The sequence below is a fragment of the Sapajus apella genome, unplaced genomic scaffold, assembly GCF_009761245.1.
Source record: "Sapajus apella isolate SASKATOON/1434 unplaced genomic scaffold, GSC_monkey_1.0 scaffold33, whole genome shotgun sequence".
Taxonomy (NCBI): Eukaryota; Metazoa; Chordata; class Mammalia; order Primates; family Cebidae; genus Sapajus; species Sapajus apella.
In genome coordinates this window covers 153,636-167,819 of record NW_022436973.1, presented here as the reverse complement: position 1 = coordinate 167,819, position 14,184 = coordinate 153,636, and the positions used below count along the sequence as shown (strand labels likewise).

At 43.7% G+C, this 14,184-nt stretch overlaps 1 protein-coding gene and 1 pseudogene across 1 annotated transcript; both read left to right on the top strand.

Annotated features, from left to right (window-relative positions):
• Window positions 1–260: 260 nt before the first annotated feature.
• On the top strand, window positions 261–5,927 carry SRSF6 (serine and arginine rich splicing factor 6). Its single transcript, XM_032294921.1, has 6 exons — window positions 261–561; window positions 782–930; window positions 2,179–2,303; window positions 2,434–2,642; window positions 2,897–2,980; window positions 3,082–5,927. Exons 1-6 carry the CDS (start codon window positions 455–457, stop codon window positions 3,440–3,442), a joined length of 1,035 nt encoding a protein of 344 aa, XP_032150812.1. The 5' UTR covers window positions 261–454; the 3' UTR covers window positions 3,443–5,927.
• A 3,967-nt stretch (window positions 5,928–9,894) lies between these two features.
• LOC116562625 lies at window positions 9,895–10,871 on the top strand (annotated as a pseudogene).
• Window positions 10,872–14,184: the final 3,313 nt, after the last annotated feature.

Below are 14,184 nucleotides of genomic sequence, written 5' to 3'. Positions count from 1 at the left end.
GGAAATTTTCTTAGCCTGCCTCCTGAGCTTCAACCCCGTAGAGAGCGCTCAAAGTTTTATGAAGGGTACAAATTAGAAAACAACTCTGCAGCTGGATTACAGACATTGTGTTTTCAAAGACGGTGGAGAGGGCTGGAGTAAATTCTAGAAGCGAGCAAGCCCGCAATACACCAAAACGTCGCGGGAAGCAGACTAGCTAGTCACAACCTAGCCCACGGCCGACACGGGAGGGACGTGCCGCTGCGCGCCGACGTAACGCGCCAAGCCCCGCCCCCCCGGCCGCCCATATAGCGTAAGCCTGGCGCGCGCGCGCACTATTGTGTGGCTGGATCCGGCCACCGCTGCGGTGTGAGGCGCGAGTTCGTGCTTTTGCCGTCCCCGCACCCGCACCGCGGCTACTGGCTTGCGGTCCGCCGTTCAACAACCAGCCCTTGGGCCCCTGCCCGCCACGGACATGCCGCGCGTCTACATAGGACGCCTGAGCTACAACGTCCGGGAGAAGGACATCCAGCGCTTTTTCAGTGGCTATGGCCGCCTCCTCGAAGTAGACCTCAAAAATGGGTGAGTCGGGCCTGGGCGCCTGCGCCCCGCGTCCCAGGCCTGGTGGCGGCGGGAGCTCTCCAAGGAAAGAGGCGGCCAAGGCCGCGGCGCCGCGTGGCAGGGCCTCCAAGATGGCGGCGGCGCGGCGCCGCGGGAGCGCGCGGCGGGTTGCGGGAGCGCGCACGTGCGCGCCCTGATTAACGACGCCCCCGTCGGTGTCCGGCCCTCGCACCGCCCCCAGGTACGGCTTCGTGGAGTTCGAGGACTCCCGCGACGCCGACGACGCCGTTTACGAGCTGAACGGCAAGGAACTCTGCGGCGAGCGCGTGATCGTAGAGCACGCCCGCGGCCCGCGTCGCGATCGCGACGGCTACAGCTACGGAAGCCGCAGTGAGTCCCACCCCCGCGCGCTCCGCGCCCTTGGGGACCCTGGGGGGCGGGGGTGTGTGGGGTGGGGCCTCCCAGCCCGGGCAGGCGCGAGGACCGGGGGTCGTTTGACTCGGGTATCCCCGAGTCCTGCCGCCTTCACGTCTGCCCGGGGCAGGCATGGGACGCCGGAGCGCGGGGATTGGGGTGTTTGGTTTTGTTATTTGCCAAGTTGGGAGGTGGGTGGCTTCTTCTGGCCCCTTGTCAGCACTGTCACGGGTTCTTCCCACAGAGGAAGTAAGGGGTGGCTGTATTTGTTGTATCCCCCTTACTTACCTGTCAGTGCATTAGTTAGAGGTTTAGGGGCAGGCTGGGGTGGAGGGGGGCGGGGGGGCGGGGAAGGGGAAGGGGAGGATCTTAAAGTATAGGTTTTAAAGCTGTGGAAATTGATGGGGGCCAAAGAAAGTACTATTTCAAAGCAATGTGGTGTTGTACCACAAAGTAGATCTAAATAAGCTTTATGCTGTATTTGAACTAGTTGGGGCATGTTATTGGGAGGAGGTGGGGGGATTTTTGGTTATGTTAAATGTTTGATGTTTAAACTGTTGCATGTTGAATTCAAACTTTTTAACAAGTCCTTGATGTTTCAATTTGAAAGTGACCAATGGGGCTGAGGCTGTGTCCACTGAGGCTAAGATGACTGCCTTTCCTGATTGGCCTTGGCTTTTCCATACATTGTGTGACCCTTGCCCTATGACCCTTTGGCTGACCTTACCGGAAGCCATGACGACAGCAGCCTTTTGCCATTAGACGCAGGGTGATGGTGAGGATTCCAAGGGTTAGACAAAACTGGTTAATCTGAACTAGGTGACTGTTACCTTGCGTGTTTTGTGGCCAAACCACCACCAAAAACCTCACACTGTGATGTAAGTACTTAGTGTAAAACTAGTAAACATTTTTGTAAAATGTAGAAATGCATGTAATCAGTTAAGTTTTATATTTTACAATGTTCTGTAAAATAAAACTTAGCGAGGTAAATTGAATAAAGGAGCAGTCACTCTCTAACAGATTGTAGGAGAGGTTTAGTTGGATTTAGTCTATTGGACTTGCCCTTAATTTAATTTATGGCAAATCACAAATGTGTCGAAGGTTTAGCAATATAATAGCAAAGTCCTACTCCAGTAAATAAAAGTTGATATGTTTGTACTAACTTTCAAAGACATGCATTTTTATCATTACAAGGCGTCTAATTGTTCCCTTCATGTGATAAAGGTGGTGGAGGTGGATACAGCAGTCGGAGAACATCTGGCAGAGACAAATACGGACCACCTGTTCGTACAGAATACAGGCTTATTGTAGAAAATCTTTCTAGTCGGTGCAGTTGGCAAGATTTAAAGGTGTGTGCTATAATTCAGGATATAAGTGAATGCTTTAAAGTAGGCTCTTGTTACATTCTTATTTCTGGGAATTCACTGTAGTATATAGATGTTTTAAGATTTCGAAGTCTGACCAGTCTTGTCATTTTAGGATTTTATGCGACAAGCAGGTGAAGTAACCTATGCGGATGCCCACAAGGAACGAACAAATGAGGGTGTAATTGAGTTTCGCTCCTACTCTGACATGAAGCGTGCTTTGGACAAACTGGATGGTACAGAAATAAATGGCAGAAATATTAGGCTTATTGAAGACAAGCCACGCACAAGCCATAGGCGATCTTACTCTGGAAGCAGATCCAGGTAACTTGTGGGGAGAAAACAATACTTGCCAATAAAACAAAAAGGGAGTAACTGGGTAATTTCAGTTGTTGCCTACTTGAATTAAAGCCATCTTTCAGTTTCTCTTGGCTATCATTGGGTTCTTTTCTAGTTGTTTTGACAGATTTAATTTTGTGGTAAAATAGATTATTCTTTGGCTTATCTATTTTTGCCAAATAGCACAGATGTATTTAAGGTGGACTGGGCTTGAGTCATCATTGTGTTTTTCATAATAGGTCTCGATCTAGAAGACGGTCACGAAGTAGGAGTCGCAGGAGCAGCCGCAGTAGATCTCGAAGTATCTCAAAAAGTCGCTCCCGGTAAATAATGTGTTTGAGTCTCTGAATATTACTGTACTTGTTCATGGAGTTACGTGTATGTTCTTACAGAGTTTTGAGAAAATTGGTCTTCTCTCATCTAGTTCCAGGTCGCGGAGCAAAGGTCGGTCACGTTCTCGATCAAAAGGCAGGAAATCTAGATCAAAGAGCAAATCTAAGCCCAAGTCTGATCGGGGCTCCCATTCACATTCTCGAAGCAGATCTAAGGATGAGTATGAGAAATCTCGAAGCAGGTCTCGGTCCCGATCCCCAAAAGAAAATGGAAAGGGTGATATAAAGTCAAAATCCGTATCAAGGAGCCAGTCCCGTTCCAATTCGCCACAACCTGTTCCACCCTCAAAGGCTCGTTCTGTGTCCCCTCCACCAAAAAGAGCTACTTCAAGATCCCGTTCTAGATCTCGCTCAAAGTCAAGATCAAGGTCCAGGTCGAGTTCCAGAGACTAACTCAGAACTCCTCTTCTTTGCACACTATTACGGAACACTTTCCTACTTGCTTTAGGCAGTTATTCTTACATGTTTGTACTTGGCCTCTTCTGCAAGAGGAATTCTCCTGAAGTCAGGGGCACACAGAAATTTGATTCGTGGCCAAATTTGATGAAAAAGATGAGGTTCTAAGGAAATGGTGGCATGAAGTCAAAGACCCTCTCCCTTTGTAGAATTAAGATAACTTTGATTTTATAGCTTTTGAGCTACAATAACTTTTGTAAAGATTAAGCTCATTTAGTTGTTTTGTTTTTAAGTATTTCAGCAGGATCTGCTGGCAGGGTTTTTTGTTTTGTTTGCTTATTTTTAATTAACTGTTTCAGGCTTCCAATACTTTAAGGCTTTAGAGGGAGAACCCAATTTTCAATTATGTTGGCTTTTTATAAAGCTTGAGTTATGTAAGATTTAAATAAAAGTTTGCTACCAAGATGATTGCCTTATTGAATAGGTCACTATTAAATTCCTTTAAATGTTGATACCTGCCATTTGTGGAAACAGTGTCAGTTCTACTTAAATATAAAACAAGGCAAGCCTCGGACCAGCAATAAATTATTCAGTTTGGATAATGTTATTTTGTGCTGTTAATCAAATTTGCCAAAGTCTTTATCTGCCCCTTTAACAAGTTGGGTTAAAAATAAAAAGTATTTTGTAATCAATCTGTTCCAAGATTTTGCTTAAATTAATACTTGTAAGTAATGGAACTTTTTTCATAGGCAAATTTAAACTAAGAAATTGTTCCTAATACTTGGGATCTTGTTTAGATAATCCACTTTCTGGAAGTTGTCAGCGTAATTAGTCTTAGAGTATATGGTTCAGTTGTCCTTGTTTGTCATGTGAAAATGGAAGTAGCCTCTTTGATCTGAAATTTAGTTTATTCAAAGTGGAAAAGCACATACTGCATTTTCTGCTCAAAGACCGTTATGTTTAACAGGCACTTAATCTCAGTAAAGTCTGTTGCCAATTAACTTCCACCCAGTAGTCAGTCCCCTTTGTAGTTAGTGGGATTATGTGATAATTGGTCAGATCATACTGGTAAATTTTAATGCTTTGTGTGGTTAGTTTGAAGAACAATGAAATAGATAAACCCAAAACTTTTTGTACTTAATTACCAGTGAAGTGTAATGAGTACTGTGGAAACCAAATTTTAATACTGCAAATTTGTAGGTGTTAATAGGTTAACAGTCAGTTCATATATACATAAGCTTGATTAGTTGAAATTGCAGTTTGAGAATGGAATTAACCTTACATCCCTTTTTTCAAATATTTTTACATAAAGTAACCTTATTTGAAAGCATTTATTAATCTTAGATGGAAATCAAGATCTAGATTAATTGGCTCAGCTTTAATACCTTTCTAGGAGCTGTCACTGGGCAGGGTACCAAGGGTTGGATTGTGATGGGGCATGGGTGCCACAGGTGTGACTAGAAAGCATGATATTCTAGGGTTGGATTTTAGGTTCAGATAATCCAGAAACATACCTAATAAGATTGAAAAACTTGAGTCAAATATTTAGGGTATTCACAGAGTAGCTATGAGTAGTTGGTAATGTGGAAAAAGCCTTGTTTTTAAGAAATTCCTGGGTTTCCTGTTGAAAACGTTAAAGTCCAACCTTACGAATATAGTGCCCCAAAAGTTGGATGCTTCTACCGTTATTTTCTTTAATACTTTATTTAATTAGATGTTTCTAAAGAAGTGGGTTTTTACAGTATAAACCTCAGAATTTAAGGGAAGAAAATGGTGTCTGTTACTGTAGTTAATTGTTTTGCCTACTCAAAGAACAGAAGTGATGACTCTTAAAAATTGGCTTTGACCAAAGTTCTCTTGTTTTCAGGGAAATAGCATAAAAGCTTTTTGAACCACAGCCTTGAGGTGACAAGATATTAAAAGTAAGAAATTTGGCTTTCTAAAACTATGAAACATCCTTTAACTGGGCTCTACTGTTAATAGGACATATGATAATAGACTGGTTTGACTACATTGTTAGCTGCCCCAGTAAGCGGGTGATTGTATAGGTAAATGCCTGCAGCCATAATTTTCTAGTAATTGCCACGACCAATTTGTTAAAACTCAAGGCCTAGCCATGCCTGTACACCTAAGTCACTGGATGCACAAAATCACTGTGTAACACTGGCTCACTTGATTATGAGCATAGAGTTGACTGACAAAATGTTAAGTTCCCTTGCTAACTTGTGAGAAGAATGAGTTGCAACATGCTCCATACCAGTGGCTAGATGGAGTATTAAGGTGGAGCAGAAGAGAAGTGAGAACATCTTGGTTCCCCTTTCTTTTACTTGGTGTTGATGAACATGCCGTAGTGCCTTTATGGCCAGTTTTTGAGTCCTGCCTACTTTGACTTTTACGTTCCCATTCTTGTGTTACCACCTTCCTCCCAATTTGTTAACCTATTTTGTGCTTTAAATCTCAATAAAATACTTACTGAGGGAAAGGCTTGTTTTGAGTTTATTGCGCATGGCCTCTTAGGACCAGATTCTTGACAAATGGTTATTTGAATTGGAGTTTGCATTGGCAAGCCATTCCTATTTTGAGTATGAGAAAGAATCCTGTTTTCACTTCTCCAGAAATGTGAGTTTGAGATTTAATGTAGGGTGTATCTTGGGCAAATCATTAATCACTGTGCTTCAGTGTCACCTGTGAAACAATAGGGATAAAACGTGCATGGGATGTGAAGATAAAGTCAAGAATATGAACAGTACAAGAGAATACCATAACTTAGTTTTATTCACAAAAATGCATGCTTAGACTATACCTCAGAATCTACTTACAAATGTAGCTACCGTTAACAGTACTTGTACCTGCTCAGAGATTTCTATGATCATATAAAAATGTCCTTTTAGGTTTTCAATGATCATGCTGTGAATAGTATGCAGCTTGTTTTAATATATGCTAATACAGAGATTAGCTTTAAATGGCTGACTGGTATACCATTGAATGAATATATGATAAATTTTTTTTTCAGAACCAACAGTATGAATAATTCTTTGACTTGTGTATCAACATGAATTTAAAAATTACTTTCAGGATTCAACATTATACGACCAAACTTTGAGAGTTCTTGCAATAGAGCACCTAGTGTAGTCATTACCAATTTATATGCTAATCACTCAGTCAGTGACCACATCTGGAATAACATATTTGTATCTCAAACATGTGTGCGTCCATTTACTGAAAGGATGAGTCAGTACAATTGTGCAGTTGGTCTTCCTAGATGATAAATAGCTTGTTTATATATGCCTGTTTACCTCAGAGCAGTCCTGCAGATGGCTCCCACTGAAGTATTTGACAGTCGTTAGCTTTTTTTTTTTTTTTTTTTTGGAGACAGTTTTACTCTTGTTGCCCAGGCTGGAGTCCAGTCGCAGGATTTCAGCTCACCACAACTTCTGCCTCCTGGGTTCCAGCAGTTCTGCCTCAGCTTCCCTGATAGCTAGGATTACAGGTATGTGCCACCTTGCCCAGCTAATTTTATATTTTTAGTAGAAACAAGGTTTCTCAGTTTTAATCAGGCTGGTCTCGAGCTCGTGACCTCAGGTGATCTGCCCACCTCAGCCTCTCAAAGTGCTGGGATTGCAGGGGTGAATCAACTCACCCAGCCTTTTTATACCTTTTGAATAGAAAGGAATCATGGTTCAAAATTTGTAAGATTGGGTGCTCATGCCTGTAATCCCAGCACTTTGGAAGGCCAAGACAGGAGGATCACCTGAACTCAGGAGCTCAAGACCAGCCAGGCCAACATGGTTAAACCCTGTCTCCACCAAAAATAACAATAATTAGCCTGGCATGGTGATAGGTGCCTATAGTCCCACTAATGGGAGGCTGAGACAGGAGAATCACTTGAACCCGGGAAGCAGAGGTTGCGGTTATCTGAGATCACACCATGGCACTCCAGCCTGGGTGACAGAGTGAGACTGTCTCAAAACAACATATAAAAATAAAATTTTAAAAATGTGTTTTCGAGGAACAGAGACATCTTCTATCACTACAGAATTGTCAACATCAGGAAATTAACATTGATGTACTGTTTTCTGACATGTAGTTCATACCGAAATTTCATCAGTTATCCCATAATGTTCATTATAATTTTATTTCTCGGTCCAGGATTCATTGGTGGCATTTTGTTGTCACAGCTCTCGATTCTTACTGGTATGTCATCGGGCTTTTTCTTCATCTTATTTTTTAAAGAGCAGTTTATTTTGTAAGTTTTTCCTCATCTTGGGTTTCTCTCATTTCTATGTGACAGCATTTTTAGCAGGAATATCACAAAAATGAGACTGTCTATGCATTTTGTCCAGTGGCCCATGTTAACCCGGATCACTATAAAGTTATTTTTTAAGTAATTTGTGAGGGAGAGGGGGCTAACTTGGAGGCTAGGTGTATTTGTTGGCATTCTACCATAAAGGAAGTGCTTTTGGCATGGTGGGTAGGGCGGGGGCCACTATATGGATTTTCTTTGTATTTTTTTGTTTTTTTAAGAGATGGGGTCTCACTCTGTTACCCCGGCTAGAGTGCAGTGGTGCAATCATGGGCCCAAGTGATGCTTCGCCCTCACCCTCCCAAATTGCTAAGACCACAGCTGTGCACCAGCACACCCAGCTAAGGGAGCAGACTGTTGTAATGGTAAGGTTTAAAGAAGGTGGGTTTTTCTTTAGGAGGGAGTCAATTTGGAGATTAAAACCTGCTGAAGTGGGGGTAGCTTTGATGGCATCAGATTGAACCCCCATTACTGCTGAAAGCAGGAGAGTAAGTCCCCTAGCCCAGGGCCAAAGGGATTGGGAGGCACATAAGTTACACCATCATCTATAAAACAAGACCTCATACTGTGAAAAGTAAATATTATCAAAACGTTTGGCAGAGTCACTCATTAAATAGTAACTCCATTTATGAAAACATTCTAAAACAGAACTAAACTCAGTGGGTGCAATGGTTCATGCCTGTTAATCCCAGCACTTCAGGAGGCCAAGGTGGGAGGATCACTTGAGATCAGGAGTTGGAGGCCAACATGGTAAAACCCTGTCTCTACTAATAATACAAAAATTAGCTGAGCATAGTGGTGCAGGCCTGTAATCCCTGCTACCCTGGAGACTAAGGCAAAAGAATCACTTGAACCTGGGAGGCGGAAGATGCAGTGAGCTGAGATAGTGCCACTGTACTCCAACCCCAGCGATAGAGCAAGACTCAGAAAAAGCTAAACTCTTAATATACTGTTCCAACCAACTGGAGAAAAAGGCAAAAAATAATAAGTAGCTAAACTGTTAATACTGTTCTAACCAAGTTGAGAAAACGGCAAAAGTGTCTATTATCCCTACTTCTTGGTCCTTCATGAACAACCTGAGTGAATTAAATACATTACTGTTATTTGTCATACAAAATTTCAAACACCATCAAGAGTGGCAGAATGAAGCCACCTTGTGCTCTTCTAGCTTTAACAATACACACCTGTCTACTTTCTCCCCCATATAAGTAATTTTGAAGGAAACCTTAGACAGTTTATCTGTAGATTCACTATTTACTTTTTTGTTGGTTGGTTTTTTTGAGACGGTGTCTCGCTCTGTCACCAGGCTGGAGTGCAGTGCCGCCATCTTGGCTCACTGCAACCTCCGCCTTCGGGTTCCAGCGATTCTCCTGCCTCAGCCACCTGAATAGCTGGGACTACAGGCATGCACCAGCGTGCCAAATTAATTTTTGATTTTTAGTAGAGACGGGGATTCACCATGTTGGTCACTATGGTCTCAGTCTCAACTTCGTGATCCGCCCACCTCAGCCTCCCAAAGTGCTGGGATTACAGGCTTGAGCCACCTCGCCTGGCCTTAAAAGACATCTAAACACTGTTTAAATCTAGAGTCCCTCTTTTTGCTCCTTTGGAGTCTGTTTATTGGAGAAGCTAAGTCATTGTCCTATAGTTTCCCAGTCTCAATTTTGCTAATTGAAATCTCATGGCATCATTAAGTGTACTCTCCTGTATGCTGCATTTCCGGTGAATTAATAGACCTAGAGAAACGGGTTTTTTTTTGTTGTTTGTTTGTTTGTTTGTTTTGAGAAGGAGTCTCACTGTGTCACCCAGGTTGGAGTTGCAATGGTACAAGTCTCTGCAATGGTACAAGTCTCAGCTCACTGCAACTTCTGCCTCGTGGGCTGAAGTGATCCTCCTACCTCAGGCTCCTAAGTAGCTGCCACTATGCTCAGCTAATTTTTTGAATTTTGGGTAGAGACAGGGTTTCATGTTGCCCAGGCCGGTCTCAAACAAACCTCCCGCCTTGGCCTCCCCTAGTGATTAAAAATTAGCCAGACATGATGCTGTCCACTTGTGGCCCCAGCTACTCAGGATGCTGAAGTGGGAGGATCACTTGAGCTCAAGAGGTTAAGGCTGCAGGGAGCCGAGCATGACACTACAGTCTAGCCTGGTGACAGCGAGCCCCTGTCTCAAAAAAAAAGAAAAAAAGTGGTTCCCAAACCAGCAGCATCAAAATTATCTCAGATGTTAGATGTTAGAAATAACTTCAGGCTTCACCCCAGACTCTGAATCAAAAACTCTGGGTAGAGTCAAGCACAGAAGACAAACTTTTTATGTTCTCGCTTATTTGTGGGAGCTAAAAATCAAAACAATTGAACTCATGGAAGTAGAGAATAGAAGGATGGTTACGAGAGGCTGAGAAGGGTAGTAGGCAGTGAGGGGTAAGTGGGGATGGTTAATCAGTACAAAAAAAAAATAAGACTGTGATAGGACAATGGGATGACTGTAGTCTGTAAGTGTACATTTTAAAATAAAGATTATATAACTAGTAACATGAAATATAAACATCTGTGTCATGTGGGTAATTTAAAAGAAATAAAAATATTTTTTAAAATGCTTGGGGTGGGCGGCTGGGTCAGCTGACCCAAGGGGCCTTCGAGGTGTTCTAGGCTGCTTACCTTGGTCCCAGAATTGCTGCCGCCATGGCCACTCAGTCACAGGGGATTCAGCAGCTGCTTTAGGCCAAGGAGCGGGCCGCCGAGAAGGTGTCAGGCCCTCAAAAAGAACCGGAGGCTGAAGCAGGCCAAAGCAGCTCAGGCTGAAATTGAACAGTACTGCCTGCAGATGCAGAAAGTGTTCAAGGCCAAGGAAGCTGCGACCCTGGGATCCTATGGCAGTTGCAGCAGTGAAATGGAGGAGGAGGAGACCCAGGAGAAGAAGACCATCCTCCAGACCTAGTTTCAGCAGAACAAGGATGAAGTCTTGGATAACCTCTTGGCTTTTGTCTGTGGCATTCGGCCAGAAATCCATGAAAACTACCACATAAATGGATAAAGAAGAGAAGCACCTGTTCTGTGGATTGGCATTTTAGATGCCCTCATGGAATATGAAGCTTTAGCACAGCTCTAGTTATCTTCTTATGAATGGCATTAAATTATTTCCATATTATGTAGTAGGTCCTTCCACTTTTTGGAGAATAGCAAATCTCGCTTTTTTTTTTTTTTTTTTTGAGACGGAGTTTCGCTCTTGTTACCCAGGCTGGAGTGCAATGGCGCGATCTCGGCTCACTGCAACCTCCGCCTCCTGGGTTCAGGCAATTCTCCTGCCTCAGCCTCCTGAGTAGCTGGGATTACAGGCACGCGCCACCATGCCCAGCTAATGTTTTGTATTTTTAGTAGAGACGGGGTTTCACCATGTTGACCAGGATGGTCTCGATCTCTTGACCTCGTGATCCACCCGCCTCGGCCTCCCAAAGTGCTGGGATTACAGGCTTGAGCCACTGCGCCCAACCCAAATCTCGCTTTTTTATACAGACTTAGATTACCTAAAAGTTTCATCTTTTTACCTCATATTTCTTAGGAATTTAATGGGCATATGTTGTCTTTTTTCCTATGCCTTTTGGCTCAAGCAACATGTATATCAGTGTTGACTTTTTCTTTCTTAGATCTAGTTTTAAAAAAACACCTCATAACAATTTGAAGAAAGGAAGGGATTAAATAATTTTTTCCCCTAATACTTTCTTGAAGGTCAGGAGCTTTATCTATGAAAAAATAGTAAATGGCCGGGCGCGGTGGCTCAAGCCTGTAATCCCAGCACTTTGGGAGGCCGAGGCGGGTAGATCACGAGGTCAAGAGATCGAGACCATCCTGGTCAATATGGTGAAACCCCGTCTCTATTAAAAATACAAAAAATTAGCTGGGCATGGTGGCACATGCCTGTAATCCCAGCTACTCAGGAGGCTGAGGCAGGAGAATTGCCTGAACCCGGGAGGCGGAGGTTGCGGTGAGCCGAGATCGCGCCATTGCACTCCAGCCTGGGTAACAAGAGTGAAACTCCGTCTCAAAAAAAAAAAAAAAAAAAAAAGAAAAAATAGTAAATGGTTGTTTGTAACCCATGTGAAGCAGCAGCCAGCCTTAAAGTTGTCCATTCTTGGTAATGGTTAGAATAGCAAATACTAGTGTAATTGGGCTGCTTTTAGCTTCTCTTAATCAAAATTACCAGATGACAGAATTCAAGAACTTGTTACATGTTATTACTTAGTGTATCAATAATCATTTAAAAGTAAAGACTTGGCCGGGCGCGGTGGCTCATGCCTGTAATCCCAGCACTTTTGGGAGGCCGAGGCGGGTGGATCACGAGGTCAAGGGATCGAGACCATCCTGGTCAACACGGTGAAACCCCGTCTCTACTAAAAATACAAAAAATCAGCTGGGCATGGTGGCGCATGCCTGTAATCCCAGCAACTCAGGAGGCTGGGGCAGGAGAATTGCCTGAACCCAGGAGGCGGAGGTTGCGGTGAGCCGAGATCGCGCCATTGCACTCCAGCCTGGGTAACTAAGAGCAAATCTCCGTCTCAAAAAAAAAAAAAAAAAAAAAGTAAAGACTTCGTCATGCAAAAAAAAATGCTTGGGATGAATACCCCATTTTCGATGTTGTGAGTATTACACATTGCATGCCTGTATCAAACATTTACTCCATGAATATATACACTTACTATGTACTCACAACATTTTTTTTAAATAAATAAAAACTCTGGGCTGGGTGTGGTGACTCGTACCTGTAATCGCAGCACTTTGGGAAGCCGAGGCAAGCAGATCACCTGAGGTGAGGAGTTCAGAACAGCTTGGCCAACATGATCAAACCTTGTCTCTACTAAAAATACAAAAATAAAATTAGCCAAGTGTGATGGTGGGCACCTGTAGTCCCAGCTACTCAGGAGGCTGAGGCAGGAGAATCTTTTGAACCAAGGAAGTGGAGGTTGCAGTGAGCCAAGATCACGGCATTGCACTCCAGCCTGGGCAACAGAGGATGGGACTTCATCTCAAAAAAAAAAAAAGCGGGGGGGCCAGGCATGGTGGCTCACCTGTAATCCCAGCACTTTGGGAAGCCCAGGGGAGCAGATCACGAGGTCAGGAGTTCAAAACCAGCCTGACCAACATGATGAAACCCCATCTCTACTAAAAATACAAAAATTAGCCGGGCATGGTGGCACGTGCCTCTAATCCCATCTGCTCAGGAGGCTGAAACAGGAGAATTGCTTGAACCCAGGAAGTGGAGGTTGCAGTGAGCCAAGATCTTGCTACTGCACTCCACACTGGGTGACAGAGCGAGACTCAAAAAAAGTCAAGAGTGGCAGGAGGACTTGATAATGGATTAGACATCGGGAAGGAAGAAAAGGCATCAAGACTCCAGATTTGCAGGAGTGAGTGGAAGTAGTTGAGTAATGTCAACCACAGAAGTGGTATTATGGTTATTTTTATTCTTGCTATTGGTAAGAAAATTGTTTCAATATTTTTCTATTTAAAGTAACCTCTGATATAATAAAAACAGGATTATAACTTGAACATTTGATCTTAGCCAAAAAACCGAGAAGTAATGGGATGTATAACTTCTCTTTTTTCTTAGAGTCTCACTCTGTCGCCCAGGCTGGAGTGCACTGACGTGATCTTGGCTTACTGCCACCTCTGCCTCCCGGGTTCAAGTTATTCTCCTGCCTTAGCCTCCCAAGTAGCTGGAATTACCGGCATGCACCACCACAGCCAGCTAATTTTTTGTGTTTTTAGTAGAGACAGGGTTTCACCATGTTGGCCAGACTGCTCTTGAATTCCTGACCTTGTGATTCACCTGCCTCAGCCACCGTGTGAGCCACCTCGTCCAGCCCGGGATACACCAAAGCTACTTGGGAGGCTGAGGTAGGAGAAATCGCTTGAACCCAGGAGGTGGAGGTGGCAGTGAGCCAAGATCGCGCTTCACTGTAGGGACAGAGTGATGCTCTGTCTCAAATAAATATTTTAAAAAAACAACTCTGGGTAGAGCACAGCCATAGGTGTTTTTAAAAGCACCTTAGGTGGTCTGAAGCATATTAAATTTTAAGACCCACTATTTTTAGTAGTTTTACCAAATTCCAATTTTTTAAAAATATTTTGAGCCGGGCGCGGTGGCTCAAGCCTGTAATCCCAGCACTTTGGGAGGCCGAGGCGGGTGGATCACGAGGTCAAGAGATTGAGACCATCCTGGTCAACATGGTGAAAACCCGTCTCTACTAAAAATACAAAAAATTAGCTGGGCATGGTGGTGCGTGCCTGTAATCCCAGCTACTCAGGAGGCTGAGGCAGGAGAATTGCCTGAACCCAGGAGGCGGAGGTTGCAGTGAGCCGAGATCGCGCCATTGCACTCCAGCCTGGGTAACATGAGTGAAACTCCGTCTCAAAAAAAAAAAAAAAAAAAAAAAAAAAAA

Coding starts and splice junctions, on each gene's coding strand:
- SRSF6 (XM_032294921.1), top strand. CDS start 455: ATGCCGCGCGTCTACATAGGACGCCTGAGCTACAACGTCCGGGAGAAG. Junction 2,304..2,433: donor GCAGTTGGCAAGATTTAAAG/GTGTGTGCTATA, acceptor TTGTCATTTTAG/GATTTTATGCGACAAGCAGG. Junction 2,643..2,896: donor TACTCTGGAAGCAGATCCAG/GTAACTTGTGGG, acceptor TTTTCATAATAG/GTCTCGATCTAGAAGACGGT.